The sequence below is a fragment of the Kryptolebias marmoratus genome, linkage group LG12 (assembly GCF_001649575.2).
Source record: "Kryptolebias marmoratus isolate JLee-2015 linkage group LG12, ASM164957v2, whole genome shotgun sequence".
Lineage (NCBI taxonomy): Eukaryota > Metazoa > Chordata > Actinopteri > Cyprinodontiformes > Rivulidae > Kryptolebias > Kryptolebias marmoratus.
The window spans coordinates 8,402,055-8,422,527 of NC_051441.1; the positions used below are offsets into that span (position 1 = coordinate 8,402,055).

The following is a 20,473-nucleotide window of genomic DNA, read 5'->3' on the forward strand; positions in this document are numbered from 1 at the left end:
ACAGTCCTCTGAGACTTTACCAGTCTGACAGCTTACTTATAACGAGCTTTAAACAATATGATGCGGAACCTCGACCGGTGGAAAGGTTAGCAAATCAATTAGAGTGGAACGAGGTGTACTACACAGTAATAATTTCACTAATTCAGATAATGAGGAGCCAAATAGATTCAAAATATGTGGAAAAGGTCATGAGAAAAGAAGAAAAAAAAAACATATTTGAAAGGTGTAACAGTAAGTATCTCTGTGTGTCTCAGTCCCAGGTTTCCATTACAGTCGAGGACTACGAGGACACCAGAGAGTCCAGAGAGCCCCTCCTGTCCCGCACCGGAGCCCACCGTAACTCCACCTCCTCGGAGCCCGTCTCCACCTCCTCCCACTCCTCGGACCACCCGCTGCTCAGGAGGAAGAGCATGCAGTGGGCGCGGCGGCTGAGCAGGAAGGGGGGCCGGAGCTCCAACGCGGCCAAAGGTGGTCCGGGCAGCGCGGCGGAGAGGATCAGCCAGCAGAGGCTGAACCTGTTCAGGCGCTCAGAAAGGCAGGAGCTGAACGCACTGGTGCGAACGAGGCTGAAGCATCTGGGCCTGTCTCCAACTGGCTTCAGTAAGTTTTCAGCGCTGAGCAATAAAAAAAGAACTCATGTGTCAGGTGTAAATCAAAACAGAATGCAGAATATTTTATATACAGTGGAACATAGTTAACAAATTAAATGTTTAAAATTAGAAATGGTCCCATTCTCTTAGAGGTTAAGATGGGCAGAGATTCTGAGAGAAACTGTCTAAAAATAATGAAACAATTTCAGAATAATGTCCCTCAGTGGACTGAATATCCCATCATCTACAGTTCATAATATCATTAAAATATTTCATGAATCTGGAGAAATCTCTGAGCTCAAAGAATGAGGCTGAAAGTCAGAACTGGATGCCCGTCATCTTGGGGCCTTTCATCTGTGGGAGGAAACCGGAGTACCGAGAGAAAACCCACATGAGCACAGGGAGAACATGTAAGCTCCACCCAGAAAGGCCGGGGGGTGAACCTGTAACCTTCGTGCTGTGAGGAGACAGCTCTAAGCACTGCTCCATCACTTCTGTCCTGTTGGTGAAAGATCAGGAGATGCTTCTCAGAGAGAAACATGAATCTGTTCCCACTTTTTCAGATGTGCTGCTAACATAAAATTACCTTATTTTGTCCTAAAACTGGTACAATCTTTAAGCTTAAATATTTGTAAGTTTAAATTTTCCAATTAAATTGTCCAAACCACTGTGTTCTGTTTAATTTACATTCTACACAACGTTCCAGCTACTGTTCAGAAATGGGCTTGTATCTACAGGTAAATGAATCTTTTTGTCGTTTGGGCGGATGCAGCTCAGTCTGGTCTGCATCCTGAGCCTTTTTTTTTTAAATTTCCTGCCTCTCTAACCTCTCTTCTTCCTGTGTCAGATGGGATGACAGACCAAGGCAACAGACTGTCATACATTCTCATCAACCCCTCTCCAGACACCCGCCTGGAGCTGCACGACGTTGTGTGAGTGAGCAACAATATGAAACTGATAGCTCTAAAACGAACGCAGCGTGAAAACAACAATTATAACACAATCCCGACTGTCGCCCCCCGCCCCCCTGACTGTCCCCCGACCTGCAGGTACCTGATCAGACCGGACCCCCTCTCCTTGGTGCCCAATCAGGGCAGCAGCAGGAAGTGCAGCGCCGGACTATCAGAGAGCCACAGGTTTGATACGCAGGATAGCACCCACCTGTGAGGGACAAAGGAAAGATCACAACGCCGCTGGAGAGACGGGAAACAGGATCAACACAATCACAGGGGGAGAAGAGAAACTCAGAAAATGAGGAGACAGAGAAGGAGACAGCCAGATGGCACAAAGCCCTCGTGTTTTCAGAAATGCATGGACTTTTTTATAAACTGAATGTTTTATTTATGCACCTTCCTATTTTTTGTGGAAAGTCGCGGACACAGAAGTGCATTTAATTAAAAACTGTATGTATATTTGTGTTTCTGTGCATGTTCTCCATCATGTTCTGTATCAGCAAAGTGAGCGGATGAACAGTGGCGTGCAAATGTCTGAGCGGGAACACTAAACGATTACTTACTGAAAGAAGAAACTATCCTAAAGGTAAAGATTTAGCATTCCTTTCAACATTTTACTGCAGCCGACATTTGTCTTATATTTTTATTTTGTGTAATTTTATTATTTAAGTTTGAGCATCTTGAGATCCATGAGATCAGATGAATGAGGGCAGGCAATTCCTAATAACTCCTTCAACTTTTTCTCTAATTAAAGGCCAAACATTCCTTGAAGGAATGCATATCGCCCACAAAGTTTTAAACTAAAATAATCTTACGATGCAAAAGACGCTGTGCACAATCTGATGCGAGACTTTAGGATGACTGTCTGCTGCTACCACACCAACTTCAGCTCAGTATCTGTAAATCTGACCAAGTTACAGACATTTTTGTGTTGGATTAGCTGTAGCAGTCATCTTGAATTGGAAGTGAAGTGAATCAGGCGTAGAGGTAAATCCAGTGGTTGTTTTCCCAAAGTTTCATTAAAATCTGTCCAGTGGGTCATGAAATATTTTGCTAACTCTTCGCAGTAAAAGTTGTCAAACTTTTGCATGCCACTGTGTGTGTGTGTGTGTTGTGTGTGTGGATATGTTCATGTGGTTGTGGAGTCAGAGCGAGACACTGCCAACTTTACTCGGACTGCCAAAGGAACCTGGCTGCCAAAGGCCAGAGGAGGGACGTTAGTTTCTGTTTCTTGTGCCGCAGGTGAGTTTTGTCACCGTCGGTGTTCTGTGGCAGAACTGGAAGTGACATCACATCCTGTGAGCTTTTCCTTTTTTTGTTTTGTTGTTTTGTCTAGTTTTCAGAAAGCCTTTTTGGACACACAATCATTTTACGCTCACCAGCAGCGGAAGAATCCAAAGAGTTTCCGACCAGTTTCAGTTTTTGGACATGATTAAGCTTTACATCGTCTCCGCGGGGCATTCAGGTCACGATTCTGTTTAAAGCTTGACATTTATCTCTGCTTATGTGAGTTCTGATGAACAAATCTGACCTGACCTATTGTTTGCCTGATTTTTGTTTGTTTTTTTTCATCTTAAAGCCTTGCTCATTCTGCTTCTGCCAGCTGTCCTGTTATCAGCTTGCTTTTGCGGACGTGTATGTTAGAAACGCAGGAGGGGACAAAATAACCGAACATATTGTATTATAACTCCATTTATTACACCAACTCTGTGGTAAATATCCTCTTTATAAAGCTCATAAAGTAATATTGTTGAGAAAGTTTGGGTGTTTATCGAGTTCTCAGGTTAGATTCTGAAGTATAAAGCTTTGCAAGTTTAATGTATTTATTGCACATTGCTATAAATATCCATTTTAAGAAGGTATTTGTTTGCTAATTTAGAGTTTATAAATAACATAGATGGTTTTCAGTCTGAAAACTCTTATTTCTGTAAAAAAAAAAAGGAACCATTCTGATTATTTTGCACAATCTCATTTTGTAGATCCTGGAATCTGTAAGTGACTCCAAAAAGGAGACTGTCAGTGTGCTTCTGTAAACTGAATGTGTCATTTTACACTGAAATGAGACAGCCATGTGGCGGGAGTTCAAGCTGCCAACACGACCCCTGTAGTTCCACAGCTTCACTGTCATGAGAACAAGAGAGAAAAGATGTACATATTAAAACCTCTTCATGGAGCTTGTCTCCGCCTCGTTACTGTTTGGTGTCAGTCGTGCAGCTGAGAGTGAAATCACTCTGGATCAACACTTCCAGATCGTTTTCTTAATACAGGAACCACAGAACCGCCCCATTCCTGAGTCATTCCTGCTTTGGAACGTTGGCCCAGGAGGTTCAAAGAGAAGGAAACACAAATCACACTCCTGATCTTTTCTCTGACGTGTTTAACCTCAATCGGATTTGCTTTTCGCCGCCGTCGTGGGAACTTATCTTTTTGTTTTAAAGGCCTAGTCGTGCTCTTATCTCCCATATGCTTGATGTGAAGTGGCTGAGGTCAAGAGTCAAACCGTATGAAGCCAACAAAGTGTGAAACTAAATATATTTGATCCAAGAAATGGTTTTCTTCTCAAGGAAGAACTCAGACATTTAGACTGAAATCATCTTGAGTTGAGAAACGAAGACGTTTTTGCCGTTTTTTTGGGTCAAACCTTTTATAATAATGTCACTCACAACCTCCTGTAAGCTGATAACACATCGTGCCCAGAGATTGTGTTGGGAATGACTCTCAGCTGCAACCACAACAAAGTTTAGCTCAGGGGTCTCCAATCCTGGTCCTTGAGGGCCACTATCCTGCATGTTTTACTTCCTCTGCTCCAACACACCTGATTTGAATCAATGGGTGATTAACAGGCTTCTGCAGAACATGAAGAGGTGATTTAACCACTGAATCAGATGTGTTGGAGCAGAGAAACAAGGAAAACATGCAGGATAGTGGCCCTCGAGGACCAGGATTGGAGACCACTGTCTTAAATAGTGAATAAATCCTTTTTAGTTATGTGAACTGAGAACTTTCATAAAAAGGTCCTGAATGTGTTTTGGCCCAAACCTTCACTGAATGGCAGCACATCCAGCTCACCTGATGTCTGTTTCTGTCCTCTCTCTGTCAGACAACAGTGTATATTTGTGCAGCCAGCAGGCGGGCCCTCCCGTGGAGACCGGCAGTCTCCACAGGATTATTAATGCAGAGTTTCTGGTCGAAGGCGCCCAGCAGGACTTCAGCTCTGACGGCCTGCAGGAAACATCATAAAAGCTGCGCTGAGCCTGACCATCCGAGCCGGGCATTAGAGGTCAGGAAACACTGAACTTTTACAACAACTTTTAGTAAAAATAATAAAAGTATGTTAAAAGTTCTCCTCCTCCTCTTCGTAGTCTGATGTCTTGTTTGTGAGATATTTCTACCTTTCAGGTAAGAGACGGCTGACCTCCTCCTCGTCTCTGGGTCGTTTCTAACCCGGGTGGGGAGGAGATTAGTGAGAAACTTTCTGTCGCTCTTTGCAGTTCCTCCAAAGACAGAACAGAATAAAACAATGCAGGGAAGGCAGGGTGTGCTCTTGGAGATAGTTTATTTGTGTAGAAGCTTTTTTTTTAAACACCATGATGAATGATTCCACATTTCAGAGGGATGTTTACAGAATCACAGTTTGGTTTCTGACAACAGGAAATAAACTTTTATGTGGTTATTGTTCAGTGATAAAAATAGAAAAAAAACACTTAAGTTACTCAGTTATATTTATCCATGAAGCCTGATGAACTCTGTTATTTACTTCGATGACGAGCTTGTGTAAGAGACTCTTCAGAAGTGGTTGTTGTTGTTTTTGGACCTGAGCATCTTAGGAACAAACTTCGCAGCCTTTCACCTCCTCTGGATGCCGTTAACTTGGCCTCAGGTTCGAATCTTGGTGTTATTTTGGATCAGGATGCATCATTTAAGCCCTACATTACAAATGGTACCAGAACCGCTTTAATTAACATATCACTAAAATCAGAACCATCTTGTCCCAAACTGATGCAGAAACAACAGTCCATGCACTTATTACCTAAAAACCAACATCCAAGTTCCAGCTTATATTAAAGATCTTCTTGTTCCATATTTTCCTAACAGAGTACTTCACTCTCAGACTGCAGGCATCAGAGGCTCAGGAGGTAAGGGTTCATCTTGTAACCGGAGGGTTGCCAGTTTCAGTCCCCGCTCCGTCAGTCTCAGCCGTTGTGTCCTTGGGCAAGACACTTCACCCACCTTGCCTACAGGTGGTGGTCAGAGGGCTCGGTGGTGCTGGTGTGATGGTAGCCTCACTTCTGTCAGTCAATGTAGCTTACCGCCATCAGTGAATGGGTGAATGATGGTAGCGTGAAGCACTTTGGGGTCCTTGGACTAAACTAGATAAAGCGCTATACAAGTGCAAGCCATTAACTTGTGGTTCCTTGAGTTTCTCAGAGTAGAACAGGAGGGAGAGCTTTCAGTTCTCAGGCTCCTCTCTTGTGGAACCTTCGTCAAGTTTCTGTCTGTGAGGCTGACACCCTGTCTACTTTTAAAACTACCTTTTTGATAAATCCTATAGTTAGGGTTGGCTTTGGTTTCCTGAGCTATCAATTAGTTTTGCTGTTACAGGCTTGGACTGCTGCTGTCTCCATGTTTGTACATGCACTTATTGCTGCCATTAACTTGTTTTTCTTCCCATAAAAACTTTTCCTGGACCAATCCCTCGTCTCTTTCCAGTCTTCTCAAACCCCAGCTGGTCGAGGCAGATGGCCGCCCATCCTGCGCCTGGTTCTTGTTCTGGTTCTGCTGGAGCTTTCTTTCTGTTAAAAAGTTGTTCCTTTCCACTGTCACCAACGTGCTGCTCAGGATGGGAGATTGTGACGACTGGGATGTATTTTTGTATCCTCAGTGATTGCTTCACATTTTTAAACATAAAGAAGAAATAAAACTACCATTTTTTTCTTTTGGCTTTTCAAATGTTGTTGAAAGAGAGATGTGGGTGACTAACATCTGGATAAAAAGTTGTCTTTGTCTAAAATATCTAAAATGAAAAATGTGCTCGTTTATATCTGCTTTCTTAGCCAGGATATTATTGTAAAAGAGATTGCTAATCTCAATTTTAAATTTAAAGAATTTAACAATCAAACAAACAAAGTGCTGTAAAGTTTGTACCATCCTCTGTAGATAAGAATATAAAGTCAGTAAAGCGGCCTTCAGTTTGATGAAACGAGATTAAATTGAACTTTGCTTTGTGTGAGATGTAACTTTATGTTTTCACCACCAGGGGGAGACTGATGCTCAGCAGGACACTTTTTGCTTTCTAGACTGTAATGTACTGGAGTTACTCTGCTTGTATCATGCTCATTTTACACACACACACATGCACAGACATCATCTACTGTTTTTACAACTCGAAACGCACCGATGCCTCCTGTGAAGGGACCTGAAATCACCAGCTGGCGCTGTTCCACACAGCCACCTTGGCAGGGCAGATTTTAAGGGGTTCGGGGTTGCTCCCGTTAATGTTGGCTCCGGGGCAGAAGAAGGGGTACATCTTCTCCGTGAAGAAGCCTGTGAAGGTGTAGATGGGCTTCATGTTCACGGGGTCGGAGAAGGACACCTCTCCGGACTCGTAGTCAAGCTGCACCCTGACTCGAGTCAGCTTCCCCTCCAAGCGCAGCGGGGTGCTGGGCCTCGTCATGGCCGAGTACTCGCCCTCGTTGTACGAGATCATCCAGAAGCCGCCCTCCGGGCAGCCCGAGACGCGGCCTTTCCTGTCAATGGAGCCCTTGACCACGCCAAGCATCCAGTCCACCTTGTCGCCCACCTCCACTTCCCAGGCGTGGCGGCCCGACGCGAAGCCCTCGGACCCCAGCACGAACACGAAGTTACCGAAACGCTCAGGGTTATCTGGCAGCTGCTGCAGGGATCCACTGTTGGCTACACGGGTCAGATCCGGGCAGAGGGAGAGCCAGGAGTAAGCAGTGTTGGGGTCCAGGGTTATAGGTGCTAAAAAAGAAAAAAAGAAGACAAATTTCTTTTTAAATTCAGTGCTGAATAAAGGCTCAAATGAATGATTATTTGTCCCAAAACAACCGAACTTTCCTCAAAATCTACACTCCACACTAATATTCTGAGCCAAGCGAGTGCTTACTGTAATGAACCAGCTCCACCATCTTCTCCCACACGTGGTACTTGAGGGAACTCACATGCTTGGCCTCATTTATAAGAACACCTGAGACCTTCTCTGGATCCTTCTGGGGCAGCTGTGCTCTGTGTGATGCAGAATGACAAACAGGAAACAGTCAGCTCTGAAGAAGGTGTGTCATTGAGCTGGAGAAAATGTTAAAAACCTTACCTTTTCTTTGTGTTGGCATAGTTCTGAAAGGAAACCAGAGAATCAGAACGTGTCGTTTGTCCATCTGGGCGCGAGGAAGAAAAGTAAAACCACTCACCCGGAGGAATAAAGAGTCACTGGATGCTATTTCATTCTCAACGGCGATGACGGCGTGCGAGAAGATGAGGATGTCTCTCGTGATGCCCTCTGTTTTCTTCTTCATCAGCTCCCTTTTCTCCACATCCTCCTGTTCCAGGGCGGCCAGGCGCTCCGCCTCCTCCCGCTCCAGAAACTCCCGGAGCTGCTCAAAGTCCTGCCTTATCTTCTCCTCCGTGGCCTGCGTCTGGTTCTAACACACACGATAATAATACAGATCAACACTGAAATACACTACATGTTATTAAAGGTTTTCTTGTCTATAATCTGCAGCCCCTCCTTCATCTGAATCCAGGCTCAACAACGTTGGGATGTTGGGTAAAAATGTGAACAAAAACTTAAAGCAAGGATTTGCAAATTCAAAATTACCTTTTTTCTTTCCTAAAAAATGGTACAATTTCTTAGATTTAACATTTCGTGTTTCTTGTGTTCCACTGTGAATGAACTACAGGTTTATTGTGGCATGACTTCGGTTCCTTCCTGGACCATCAAGAGACGAGGTGTCCAGGCTTGCGTGGACGTTGGGGACAGTGTCTCTGGATTTACAAACAGCTTTGGCAGTACCAATTTCCAAGAAGCAAGAAGCAGTAACTACAGGGAGGATATTTGACTGAACTTTACATTTGAGAAGAAAAGGAAAGTTTTTCTCCTGGCTGTGATCTGCTGAGTCAGCTCTTTAACTGAGAGAGAGTGGAGAGGGTAAGTGGAGTTTACCCAACCAGCCTGTTTGTGTTTAGATCATTACAGAAGATCATGTGACCGTATCTCCAGGGATGCCCTATTGGATGCTTCAGGTGTTCCGGGCACTGAGTTCATCACCACAGGCTGTTTGCTGCCTGTATGACCAGAGAGCCTGATTCTCACTGCGAGAACTCCTGCGTCGCCCCGTTTCACACACGTTCGTTAATTTTACAGACAGGATTTGGAACAAGATGGGCTTTAGTCAGACCAGGTGGTTCTTTGGATGCAATCAGACTACGACCTTAAATCTGCCCTTGTCCCCCTGAACCGTACTGTGACCAAATAAAACCCCTCATCAACAAAGTCCGACCCTGTGCTTTTCAGCCAAAAAAAAAAGAAAGGTGGATTATTCAGTCCGGTATGAGGGTGACCTGCTGCCTCACATGGAGGTAATAAAATATCTCTGGCTCTTTTCTTTGGTGAGAGAAGAATGAGGGAGGCGGCACCAGTCAGCAGCAGATTAGTGCAGCGTTTTTCAGTGACCGAAGGGCTGAACTTTGGGCCGCTCTGTCCCGGTGAGCAGGAAGGCAAACCTGAAAGTAAACTCGTGTATGAATACAACAGAATACAATAACACGGTTGTGGGTGCAAACAAAAACTAAACATTTCCTTCAAACAAACATATAAAATGAATACATATCAGATTTCTAAACATTAAAACTGATCAGCTGACAGGATTTGTTCCCCCGGGCGGCACCAGCGTGTGGCTCAGCTCCTAACACCGTTACGTCAGCTGTAATGCAGGTCCTCTGGTGTTTCGTGGATCTGTTTGTTGATACCTTGATGTGCACAGTTGTGTCATCATACTCCTGCTTGGCTTCATACAGGCGACGCAGGTTCTTCTTCAGGGGAGCCAGCTCTTTCTTCAGCTCTGCCTGAGGAGGAAGGTTAGAGAGAGTATTAGAGGGTGTCCTCGCTTAGTTGGTCCTTTACAACCGTTTTAAAAACACAATAATAAATAAATCATAAAGACTGGATTACCTTCAGATCCTGGACCGCTTCTTCCAGCGGACACACTTTATGTCCATGGTGCTTCTTGGAGGTGTGACACACGCAGCACATCACTTCAAAGTCATCCATGCAGAAGAGCTTGAGAACTTCCCCGTGTGCGACGCACTTCTCCTCCGCCGCCCCCACCTCCTCCCCTGCCCCGCCTGGCCTGGCCCCCAGCCCAGCCACGGCCGTCCTCCGCTCCTGCTCCCTCAGGAAGGTGTCGGCCACGTTCTTCAGGGCCAGGCTGACTGTGGGCTCGGTCAGCGAGCACTTCCTCCTGCAGATCGGGCACTCACGCCTGGCCTTCTTCTTGTTCCAGAACTGCTGCAGGCAGGCCCGGCAGAAGCTGTGGCTGCACTTCAGCACCACGGGCTCCCGGAAGATCTCGCAGCACACGGGGCAGGACAGCTCGTCCTCCAGCATGGAGCTCGAGCGCGACGACACGGCCCGCGGGCGAAGGGACGAGGTGGACTTGGTGATGTGAAAGAGGGACAGCTTTCCTGGCTGAGAGGAAGCTCGGGGTCGCAAAGCCATGATGGGTTCCTGCGGTGGGGAGCTGCGCCCGATCCGTGGCTCTCTCTCACGCACGAAGCTCTGAATGAGTCCAGAGAGTAATCTGGGCACATTTTTAAAGCAGCCTGGGTTATAGATCAACAAGGACCTGCAGAACTGGTTTACTTCACTTCTAGTAAATAAAGGAAATGTCCCCACCCCTCAAATAACAATGTGTCCCGTGAAGAAAAAAAGACACTCCCACGACACATTTCTCCTATCCACAGGGAAAAAAAGTGAAGGATTTTAGCTCAGAACTGCTGTTTAAATCTAAAACTACAAGAGTTTTATGCTAATCTGGGTCACAGCTCCTGCAGTTTGCCAGCTTTCTGACCGAGGCCTGTAAGTGACCCCAGAGCTATCAAATGAACCCGTTTGGGTCTGATTCCATCACCTGACAGCCCCACTGACAGGGATTTCACTGTCCAGTTAAAAGCCGTGTATATTTCATGAGGACACAGGAGCGAGAAGAGAGACAAACACCTCCAGGGACAGATCCTGTGAACGTTGGAAAAAATCGTCCCAGCCTCTGGAGGGACTGGATCCAGCTTTAAAAACCAGAATCTGACTCAAACGAGCATCTTTTTAAAAAGACAAACCGGTGCGATCTGCAGGAGTTCAGGAGAGAAGAAAAGAAAACAACCACTGCCCCGTGAATGTTATCATCGCGTTATATTTAAACATCGACATCAGTGTCATACAAAGTCATCAAAATAATGTTTTCTTCGTAGTGTTACAGTGTTTGAGCTTCAGTTAATTACATCACCCATTAAGATATTCATTAACCTCTGAGGAATGAGACAAAAACTACAAAATAGCTTCATACATTTGGAAAAGGTTAACACAAAAATACTTCTTTTTTTTTCTTTTTTAAACGTGTGTTCACCTAAACGAAGTAGTTAAAGCCTGTTTGTTTCCATTCTACGATCAACACGAATGACTAAAAACACGATGGAGGTCGTTTTGTCCACTTCACCGACAGAACTGACGAAACGGAAGGAATGTAAAAGGTAAGAAAATCCAGCTCCTCCGACCCGTTACAACCCCTTTAATACTGCCCTCTGTAGTGAATCCTTCCCATCCATCACCTTTATATAAAAAAAATAGCTCTAAAAGAAAAAAATAAAATAAACACAGTCCACAAACCCCAGAGAGGCAATCTGCTGCTCGTCGTCGCTTCAGTAACAGCAAGTTAACACTGATTTTATTTTAACACTGCAGCTAACTTCATCACAGTAACGGCTGAGTTAACGGTAAACAAACGCCCATCTCTGTAGTGCAGATTCTACCACAACCCCTTTGCTCTAAAAAAAAAAAAAAAAACTTTTACTTCTAAAATAAGACGAACGACGTCACGTGGAAGTGATGCAGGAGATAAAAAGTGACGGCACATGCATGTTTGAGCTTCAGCCCGCGTTGACCTCCGGTCGCTGATTTACAGAGCGCTGCGGTGCGGCACGAAAACATCAACACACTTCGCTTAATTTGTTTTTCGTTTCAGAAAACTTGTGCTGTTCTTGGTTCCCTGCCAGAAATTGCCAGCGGTAACATGCAGGTTCGTGTGACTCAAAGCGAGTTCTCGGAGCGCTTGTGTTTTCCTGGAAAGAAAGAAAGGAAAGGAGAAAAAAAAAAAAAAAAAAGAAAGCTGGAAGACAAATAAAAGCACTTGGGAAGTCATTGCAGTCACCTTTCTGTTCACGTAACAGGATCGTCCACTTTGCCTCCCCAAAGGGCAGGAATGCAAAAACAAAAATAGGAGTGCGGAGTGGAACAAAAACAAACTGGTGACGGTACTGTTGTGTTTGCTCGTGTTGGATGTTGCGGGGGTGACGTCCACAGAGACCGATCCCTTCCATCAGTTCACACCCGGCCAACCTTGGCGTCGCCGATGGCGCCCCAGACGTCAAAAACAAACTCGTCGGGGAAGGCGAAATCTCCCAGGGTCTCGTCTAAAGCTTCGGCAAACTCGTCTGGGTTCTTCTTGTCTTTGCCCAGCTCCACCATGGTGGCCGCTGAGGAGACAGAGAGGACGTCTCAATGAACCCGAACCCGAAAGAGACGAACACCAACAGCTGCTGAGAACTCACCGAGTTCGCTGTCTCGAATGCCCATGTAGCTCTCCAGCAGGTCGTCCACCTTCTCAATGGCTTTTTCCTCAAACGCAGACGGCTGGAGGAACAAAAAGAAACAAAAGCCCGACGTGACTCCTCAGGCAGGGCCACGGATTAAAAACGCGGGCGTGCGTGTGCAGGACGCTCACCAGCTCCTCCACCGTGGCAGGGCCTTTGGAGCGCAGGCGAAGGGTCCCTCGGCCCGTCCCCAGCTGAGCCCCGGACGCCGACCTGGAACCTCCAGACCTCTGACTGATCATGTCTACACAAAACAGACAAACATGTTTGGTGTAAACGTTCCACGCCTAATTTAAGGTCTAAAAGTAAAGCTTTTCATCTGAAATGCTGTGAGACGATCTGTTCTGAGACGCTGTTATTCCTTTGGCAGCAGATTCGTTTAGTTTGGCCCACAGAAAACTTTTTAAGCAGTTGTTTCATTGCTGAGTCAGCATTAACTAATATTATCATCAAGCTTTTATTTTTCACACTGATGCTATTTTAGCCGTTCATATATCCAAACGTTCAGCTCATTCAGGAGATAACTGCTGCGACTTTTGGTTTATGAAACTTTTATACTTGTTAAAATATTTAACTTCACTTACAAATATTTTCTCGACAGAAACACACTGATGTCTCCAATATTCCTTCAGAAACATTGTTCTCTTTCTAATCTGCTTGAGGATATTTGCTGTTTTTGTCTTTTTATGGCACCTTTAGACTTTTAGCTTAATTAGCCTTTCGTAACTTTTAGTTTTTAGTCAGCATTGTTACTTTTAGCAAGCATTTTGAACCTTTAAGCTCACATTTTATTACTTTAAGCTAGTGTTTTGCTTTTAGTTATCATTCTGTTACTTTTAGCAAGCCGTCTGCTACATTAGTTATTAGTCAGCCTTTTGCTTTTTCAGCTTTTAGCAAGTGTTTTGATTATTTCGGTGTTTAGCTGTTTTGCTTCTTTTAGCATTTTGCTACTTTAAGGTTTTAGCTACCATTGCTACTTTGGCGTTAAGCTGTTGTTCTGCTTCTTTTAGCTTTTAACAACTTAGTTTCAGCTTCTTCTGCAGATTTCAGCCGTGACTCAGCTCTCTTTGCCTCATTTTTCTGTTTTCATAGCCGACGTGAGAAGATCAGCCACAGACGGCGGCAGTGAAAACCTTAAAGGGGATGAAGCTGAATTACCAAAGGCTTTGAGGGGCTCCACCAGCTTAATGGTGAACATTTTCCCTTTGGGAAGCTCCTTCAGCATTTTGGCAACTTCATAGTGTCGACAGCCGATGAGCCGATGGCCGTTGATCGACTCGATCATGTCTCCCACATTGATGACCTGGATTTGGTGGATGATGCTGCCCTCGCGGATTCTCTGAAAAGCAGCAGAAACCGTGTCATTTATCCAGAATACATTTAACCTTTCATCCAAGTCAGCCGGTGCTGCGTGACGGCATTCCCTGTAGACGCTTGGATCAGTGCTTTGGATTCTTTCCTCACCTTGATGAAAGCATAGCCGGCTCCATTATCAGTGATTGTCAACCCCAGAGCATCCTCTCCTTTGAACACCTCGATTTCTTTCTTCTGACCTTTAATGTGGGCAAAAATGAAGTCCTCCAGCCCAATCTGACCTCCCAGCAGTTTGTCCATGTCCACCTTGTGAGTGTTCAGCGTGCAAAACATAACCTGTGGAGGGGAAACAACAGCTTTAAAGTACAGAAAACTTTGATGTTCACGGCGCCATCCCTGAGAGAAGGAAGGCCTCACCTCAGACGATGGAATCCCAAAAGCTTCGCCGATCTTGGCATAAAGTTCCCTCACGTTGCTGAAGCCCTCGATGCGGCCGGTGGGGCTGCCGTGAGCGAGCTGGGTGTGGAAGATGAGCCGAGGTCTCATGTTGTTTGGGGGAGGAGGAAGGCCCTCCGAGGCGGCAGCTTCCCCGAGCCCGACTACTCCTCCATCCAGGCCTTCCATGCCTGGCACATTGAGGCCCGCGCGAATGGGCTCCGCTTCCTCGTTCTCAACCAAAGGGGATGCCTTCTTCCTCCTTCCCAGTCCCAGTGGCATGGTGGTTCGCCGCTCGAGTCGAGTTATGCCACAATCCAGACCAACATAAACCTGATCAGCCGAATCAGCTGCAGATCTGTGGAGCGTTTATGTCACAGTGACGGCTCGGTTCTTTGGACCAGCTCAAAAGCTGTCTCGGCCAGGCGCTGGATTGATTCAAGAGTGCACACATCAGAGCAGCTCACATCGCTGGATCTGCCCGGTCCAGCAACCTGAAGAGGAAAGTGCTCATCTGGAAGACAAAAACCAGAACTCATCATTTTCATACAATTAAAGGAAAATGATCTACAACAAACCTGAACTGCTTTATTTGAAAACACCAAACATGCTGATAAAACCATGGTAGATTTCTCTAAACATATTAAACTAATTAACTACCTACAAATTACAGCTCGGACAATCAGTTGATCAGTCAGAGGCAACATTAGCAGCTAGCTGTGTTTTCACTTCCATAACAAACGCTGACAACCTTTTAAAGTTAGCAGCTAACACGAAGCAGCGGCCCTGTCGTCGTGTGTTTACAGTCCTGAAATCTTCGGGTTAATTAGCACGATCGGTCCAACATGTTTATCAAGGAGAAAACATGGCAGGCTGCTCATTCTTACCCCCGGAGCGACACTTTCAGCTCTTCCTGTGTGTTAGCTCAGCTAGCGGCTCCGCTGTTAGCTGTCGCACAAAAACGTCCCCTCTGCTGATAAAGTTTGGTGTTTTTATTACCCCGCTTTTTCACTGGCACATTTAGTTAACCCGATTAGATTGGTAGGTACTTACAGCGTGTGTGTGAGTGTGTGTCGGTATGTCGTTGCAGATTTAGCTTTGAGCGGCCAAACAGGATGGAACAATGCTGCCTTCGCGTACCCTCGTAAATTACCCACTTCGGCGACTGAACTGTCAAATGTAGCCTGCGGTTCAAGAAGGTGAAAATGAGAAGAAATGTGAATCATAAACGATTCACATTATTAAATCAGGTTGGCTATTGCTTTGTTGTTTGTTTGTTTCGAAGTAACGTGCTTCCATGATAACAAAAGGCCCTTTTCTTCGTGTTTTGGATGGATAACTCCATAGGTTCTCGATAGTTCTCTTTGCACTCCTGAGGTGGCCGCAAACCTGAACACAAATGTCTACTGCGAAAGAAATAAATAAAAACTTTATGACTTTTATTCTTTGTCCCTGCACAGAAAAGATGTCGCCCTGTTCAAAGCTTGTCTTTCCTTTTATTAAAAAAAAACTAAAAGTTTGTAGCAGCTTGACATACCTCAACGCTCTCTTTATTTATTAAATAAACTTATTTGAACTGACACTGTTATGGCCAATTTAATCCAAAACACATGTAATGGTTGCTGTTTGTAGCTATGTAAAAATCCTTTTTTTTGTCTTGTTTTCTTGTCTTATAACTAAATAATAAAAGGTTGGTTTCTCAAGTCCTTTTAAAATAGCAGGAATTTTTGTTTCTTCATGTTTTACTGCCCTCTAGCGGCCAATAACAGAAACTGCTAGCGTCAATTCAGACGAGCTAATATTTGAGTACTTCCGGGTAAATTCTGTGGCTCAATTACTACATGCTAACTGTTCAATAGTAAACTGTTAGTCTTTGTTATTGTTCTGTATGATTATTATAAAATATAAATCACAACACCTCCTGTGACTTCTTTCTTAAAAGGCGGTTTTAGTTTGTTGTGTATTTGTGATCAGAGTTCTCCACCGCCACCTAGCGGGCAGGATGAATTAAAACTATTAAGTTCAACAACGCTTCGATATTTTACTTCTTCTGGTTAAACACCAGCTTTAGTGATGAACGATTTTTGTACAATATTAACTGATGTAGACCCGACTGGATAATCTTTTTTTTTTGAAGTATTTATAGTTTAGTATTATGATACTTAACGATGCGGCTGGAAAGTCAAAGTAGCATCATGTTACTTCCGGTTAGCTCCTTCAAAATAAAATCACAATAGTGACAACTTGTGAGACCCAAAGTTATAAAGTTCTATGAGTTAGATAAATGCTGTAACGTTTGTGATTAAATGTAGGACAAAAATACATAACTTTATATTCTACAACTGGTGTTATTTCCCTTAAATAAAAAGGATTGTCTTTGATTGAAGTCAAAGCAAAAATCATGTAAGATATTTGTTTTACATTAGCTTTACCAGATGCTGAGGACTTGTGATGTTTAATTTATTTTAAGTTTTATTGATGCAGCTGTGTTTTATGTTTGTCTAATTCTTTGCTTTCGCCTTAAGTTTGGTTGTAATTGTACTGCCTTCTTGCAGCGGGCCTCTTTTCAGGGCTAAATAAAGGTAAAAACATAGTTGACACATTTTTTAAAAACTTTTTCTTCTTTAACAAGTTCAAAACATAAGACTGATAACATTGACATCTACTTAATGTTTAGGTACTGCTGCCAAGACTTCAACCGTTTGTCTATAAAACAAAAATCTATTGACTTAATTCTATTTTCTAAAGAAAAAATGGAAGTCTTAAAATGAAAACACTAATACTGACGCAGACATGAAATGTTTTTTTAAAATATATTTAATGTGCAAATGTAGATCATTCCAGCTGAGCAAACCACAAAAAATTATCCAACAATTCAACAGCATTGTTGGTTAGGTCAATGGGAAACGGTAAATTAAAAAACAGAAGGTACATCAAAATAATTAAGTTTCCTTTTAAAAAAGGAGAAACTAAGTAAGCAGCCTTTTTGCATACACATAATTAAAGAGATTATTTATCTCAGGATGAAGCAGCAGGTCGTCACTCAAAATGAAACTACTTCCTGATTAAATAACTTTTATAATTACCACATTTCAACCTGGAACAGTCCAACAAACTGTTAGTATCCCAACAAACTGTGAAACTCCTGGAATGAAAGCTGTCCTGACGTCTAGAAACACAACTAAAGCTGCTGAAGGCCTTTAAAACAAGTCTGTTTCCGCACACAGTGAAGTCTTTATAAGATTTAATAGATTACCAAATTTGTATAAGTTACAAAAAAATAAAACACTGACTTTTGGTTCAACTTGGCCAAAAAAACAAAGAGGAGGAATCAAAGTATCACATGCATGATGTTTAAATAAAACCTTTTATATTTGAACAGGGTGTAAAAGTTATTAATTACACGAGGAGACTTCTTTTGGAAGCACGTAGTTTAATGTCACAGGGACAACTGTGTGGCACAAAAAGGTTCCCAACAAAACTAAAAGTTTCATTTCTGAAAAAAATAAACAGTTTTAACGCGTGCCTTTTTAAACATCTCATTCATCCGAGTTTCCTGTATTTGACGAATCTTAACTTCTCGTCCAGATCGGACCCCGCCTCACCTGACGGGGACTCATTGCTCCTCCTCGGTTCACGTTTGGGTTCTGCAGCTTCAGCCCATCCTCATCATCACTGGGTATCCACACACCTGCTCAGAGAGCTAAGGTGGAGCTTCTCAGCAGTAGTAAAAACGAGCGGTGACGTTTGAGTCAATTAAATTTATTTACATTGCTAAATAAGAAAATGGCTGCTTAACGCTGATATCTGTAAGCAGGTCAGTTCTGGTGCAGATACGCTCAGGATCCACCGTCTGCAGCCAGGCACACATCGGTGCGCCGGGCATTTCAGGTCGCCTCCTGCTCTACAACCAGATCAGTTTGATGAACCTTTTAAAAACAACTAAAACAAAACAAACAACATCGTTTGTTTCTGTGGTCTGACTCTCTCCTTCGCTCAGAGCTGATCCGGTTTGGAGACTCGGCCGGAGTAACGTCGGCGCCTTGCCATAGAGACCGAAGCGCCGCGCCGCGCCTCCGGGAAACATGGACTCCTCAGACGCTGCGTTTGAACGTCAAGTCACATTGGGAGTATCTCCCCGAGCGCATCGCGTGTGTTCTGACCCAGTTTTTCTGGGAATTTGACGCTGAAGTCCAAAATCATGTCGCCCCTCTTCTCGGGACACTTGGACAGAGGGAGGCCTTCTCCGATGATGCGCTTCTTCGTCCCAGGTTTGACCACGTCTCTGGAGGTGACAGTGATGGTCCGGCCATCCAGAGTGGGGGCTTTCACTGTGCACCCACACAACGCCTGGAAGAAGAGAGAAGACGACTGTGAATTTATTAAATCATTTTGTTCTCATTAAAGCAGCAGAACCTGAGTGCTCGCTCACCTCTCTGAGGGAAATCTTTGCAGGATAAACTATGTCAGATCCCTCTCGTCTGAACACGGGGTGGGGTTTGTCTTTCACCACGAACACCACATCGGCGGGAATGTTGATGAGAGTTTCATCGCCCTCCTTTGGAAAAGTGATTTTCGTGCCCTCCTTCCAGCCACGTTTGATGTTCACCGTCAAAATCTTGTCCTCCTTGCGCACCGTGCAGCCGTCGGGGTTCAGTCTCTTGCGGGAAATCTTCATCTTTTTGGTGCAGCCGGAGAAAACCTCCTCGAGGCTCACGTTCAGCTCGTGCACCACCGGGGGGTCCTGCCTCCTCTCGTGTGGCCTGTGAGGGCCGCCGGGGTGGGGTTTGAAGGCTCTGTGAAACCCGCCCATGCCGCCCATGCCAAACGCACCAAACGGGTCGTTGGGATCTAAATCGTCCCTGTCTGTTGGGAAGAAGTGACCGAAAGGACTACGGCCTCCGAAGAACTCTGCGAATATGGCATGAGGGTCTCCGCTGAAGGTGTAGTTGAAACTGGGCCCGGCGGTGTGTCCTCCACCGTCAGCAGAACCCTTTAACCCTGAGGAAACAGACACAAACATCACAGATCTGAAAGCAACCACGATGACCATTACCTCTTATTCATCAACAGAAAGCTTCAGAATTTTACCGTTTTAGCATTTTAACAGAATATAAGCTACAGTTCGGTGCAAAAGTCTTGAGCCACCCCTCATTTTTTTCCAGCCTGCTTCAAATACTAAAAATCCTCCTGGTTTCCTGAAGGTCTTTTAAAAGTAACAAAATGAAAACTAATTTAGCAGAGAGCTGCAGTTTCACTCCTCCAGCCTGTCTGCCACAGCTCTTCCTGTTTTGTTTAGAAGCAAAAATAAAAATAAACATGGTGTGGATTGAGACTTTTTGAACATCACAACCACATCAGGAGCAGATTAAACCGCTGTGCAGGAAGGCTTTGCGGTCTACATGAGCCACCGCTCAACAATCAAAGCTCAGGTGGCAAATCTGTGGGATTAGAAATGTTTTATAAACCGCGATTATGATCTGGAAGAGACGCAGAGAAGCTCGTCGTTTCCAGGAGATTCTGCAGCCTCACCTGTTGTAGGATCACCTGACTGTGTGACAATCTGACCATCAGACCATCACATCTGACCATCAGATCAGGAGATCATCACATCATGGTTATATTTTCATTACATTTTGACAGAAAAAGATACCGACATGTTGCAACATCCCTGCATTTAGTGACAAACTAGCTAAACAAAGAAGGAAGTTGTGTGAGCAGTTCAGGTACCTTCTTCTCCGTATCGGTCGTAAATGTCCCTTTTCTTGGCGTCGCTGAGGACATCATAAGCCTCAGCGACCTCCTTGAATTTGTCCTCGGCTTTGGGCGACTTGTTTTTGTCCGGGTGGAAGCGGAGAGCCTGCTTTCTGTACGCCTTTTTTATCTCCTCCTCGGACGCACCTTTGGATATGCCGAGCACATTATAGTAATCTTTACCCATCACAAACAGCGGTCAGCTCTGCTCCTGCTCGTTATAAGACCATCTCTTTTTCCGGGCAGATATCCGGTGTGTGTGTCGCCGCTCCGCCGCCGCCGCTGCCCGTCACAACCTCCGCGGACGATTTCTGTTTGAATCCTCGTGACAGTCCGCGAATAAACTTTTATAGTCCAAACGAAGGCAAAGAGGAAGAGATAACTTAGTTTAAATTGATTTTTTTTTTCAATAAATCAACAAAAGAACAAAGCGTCCCCAGTTTTGAGCCTGAGAGAGTAGCAGCTGCGCTGGAAAGAAGCCGGGCAGGGAAACTTCTGGAAGAAGCTCGTGCAGCTGATAAATGTAGGTCGTCACCACGGAGACGA

At 44.5% G+C, this 20,473-nt stretch overlaps 4 protein-coding genes across 8 annotated transcripts in view; 1 reads left to right on the forward strand and 3 right to left on the reverse strand.

The window, feature by feature from the left end:
* The window catches only part of LOC108241234 (potassium channel subfamily T member 2), a 39,803-nt gene extending 36,113 nt beyond the window's left edge, over positions 1–3,690 (forward strand). Inside the window, exons 28-30 of the mRNA XM_017425248.3 lie at positions 255–600; positions 1,438–1,522; positions 1,640–3,690. Of these exons, the coding sequence (XP_017280737.1) occupies positions 255–600; positions 1,438–1,522; positions 1,640–1,757 (549 nt within the window). The 3' untranslated portion in view covers positions 1,758–3,690. The remainder of the gene's footprint in view (positions 1–254; positions 601–1,437; positions 1,523–1,639) is intronic.
* Positions 3,691–6,090: 2,400 nt separating this feature from the next.
* Positions 6,091–10,616, reverse strand: trim35-12 (tripartite motif containing 35-12). Its single transcript, XM_017425293.3, has 6 exons — positions 9,732–10,616; positions 9,530–9,625; positions 7,972–8,202; positions 7,875–7,897; positions 7,671–7,789; positions 6,091–7,525 (listed from the first exon to the last, which is right to left on the reverse strand). Exons 1-6 carry the CDS (start codon positions 10,275–10,277, stop codon positions 6,966–6,968), a joined length of 1,575 nt encoding a protein of 524 aa, XP_017280782.1. The 5' UTR covers positions 10,278–10,616; the 3' UTR covers positions 6,091–6,965.
* Positions 10,617–10,948: 332 nt separating this feature from the next.
* On the reverse strand, positions 10,949–15,353 carry gipc1 (GIPC PDZ domain containing family, member 1). Of its 5 annotated transcripts, none has more exons than XM_017425403.3 (8): positions 15,227–15,343; positions 15,061–15,146; positions 14,156–14,687; positions 13,889–14,074; positions 13,583–13,763; positions 12,556–12,668; positions 12,383–12,464; positions 10,949–12,307 (listed from the first exon to the last, which is right to left on the reverse strand). In XM_017425403.3, the coding sequence occupies exons 3-8, from the start codon at positions 14,453–14,455 to the stop codon at positions 12,156–12,158; spliced, it is 1,014 nt and encodes a 337-aa protein (XP_017280892.1). In that variant the 5' UTR covers positions 14,456–14,687; positions 15,061–15,146; positions 15,227–15,343; the 3' UTR covers positions 10,949–12,155. The 5 variants fall into 5 exon arrangements, with proteins under 5 accessions (XP_017280892.1, XP_017280893.1, XP_017280891.1 ...); XM_017425404.3 differs by having other exon boundaries at positions 15,061–15,143; positions 15,227–15,327; XM_017425402.3 differs by lacking the exon at positions 15,061–15,146 and having other exon boundaries at positions 15,227–15,353.
* A 2,561-nt stretch (positions 15,354–17,914) lies between these two features.
* dnajb1a (DnaJ heat shock protein family (Hsp40) member B1a) lies at positions 17,915–20,473 on the reverse strand. Its single transcript, XM_017425405.3, has 3 exons — positions 19,904–20,473; positions 18,606–19,174; positions 17,915–18,523 (listed from the first exon to the last, which is right to left on the reverse strand). Exons 1-3 carry the CDS (start codon positions 20,112–20,114, stop codon positions 18,293–18,295), a joined length of 1,011 nt encoding a protein of 336 aa, XP_017280894.1. The 5' UTR covers positions 20,115–20,473; the 3' UTR covers positions 17,915–18,292.

Excerpts from the sequence above, each read along its gene's own strand:
- gipc1 (XM_017425402.3), bottom strand. The coding sequence starts at position 14,455 with ATGCCACTGGGACTGGGAAGGAGGAAGAAGGCATCCCCTTTGGTTGAG. Across the intron at positions 14,075-14,155 it reads TTGGGATTCCATCGTCTGAG|GTTATGTTTTGCACGCTGAA; the intron begins GTGAGGCCTTCC and ends TCCCCTCCACAG. Across the intron at positions 12,465-12,555 it reads CTGCCACGGTGGAGGAGCTG|CCGTCTGCGTTTGAGGAAAA; the intron begins GTGAGCGTCCTG and ends TTGTTCCTCCAG.
- trim35-12 (XM_017425293.3), bottom strand. The coding sequence starts at position 10,277 with ATGGCTTTGCGACCCCGAGCTTCCTCTCAGCCAGGAAAGCTGTCCCTC. Across the intron at positions 8,203-9,529 it reads ACACAACTGTGCACATCAAG|AACCAGACGCAGGCCACGGA; the intron begins GTATCAACAAAC and ends CGTGTGTGTTAG. Across the intron at positions 7,898-7,971 it reads GTGACTCTTTATTCCTCCGG|AACTATGCCAACACAAAGAA; the intron begins GTGAGTGGTTTT and ends GTTTCCTTTCAG.
- dnajb1a (XM_017425405.3), bottom strand. The coding sequence starts at position 20,114 with ATGGGTAAAGATTACTATAATGTGCTCGGCATATCCAAAGGTGCGTCC. Across the intron at positions 19,175-19,903 it reads CGACCGATACGGAGAAGAAG|GGTTAAAGGGTTCTGCTGAC; the intron begins GTACCTGAACTG and ends CTGTTTCCTCAG. Across the intron at positions 18,524-18,605 it reads CAAAGATTTCCCTCAGAGAG|GCGTTGTGTGGGTGCACAGT; the intron begins GTGAGCGAGCAC and ends CTCTTCTTCCAG.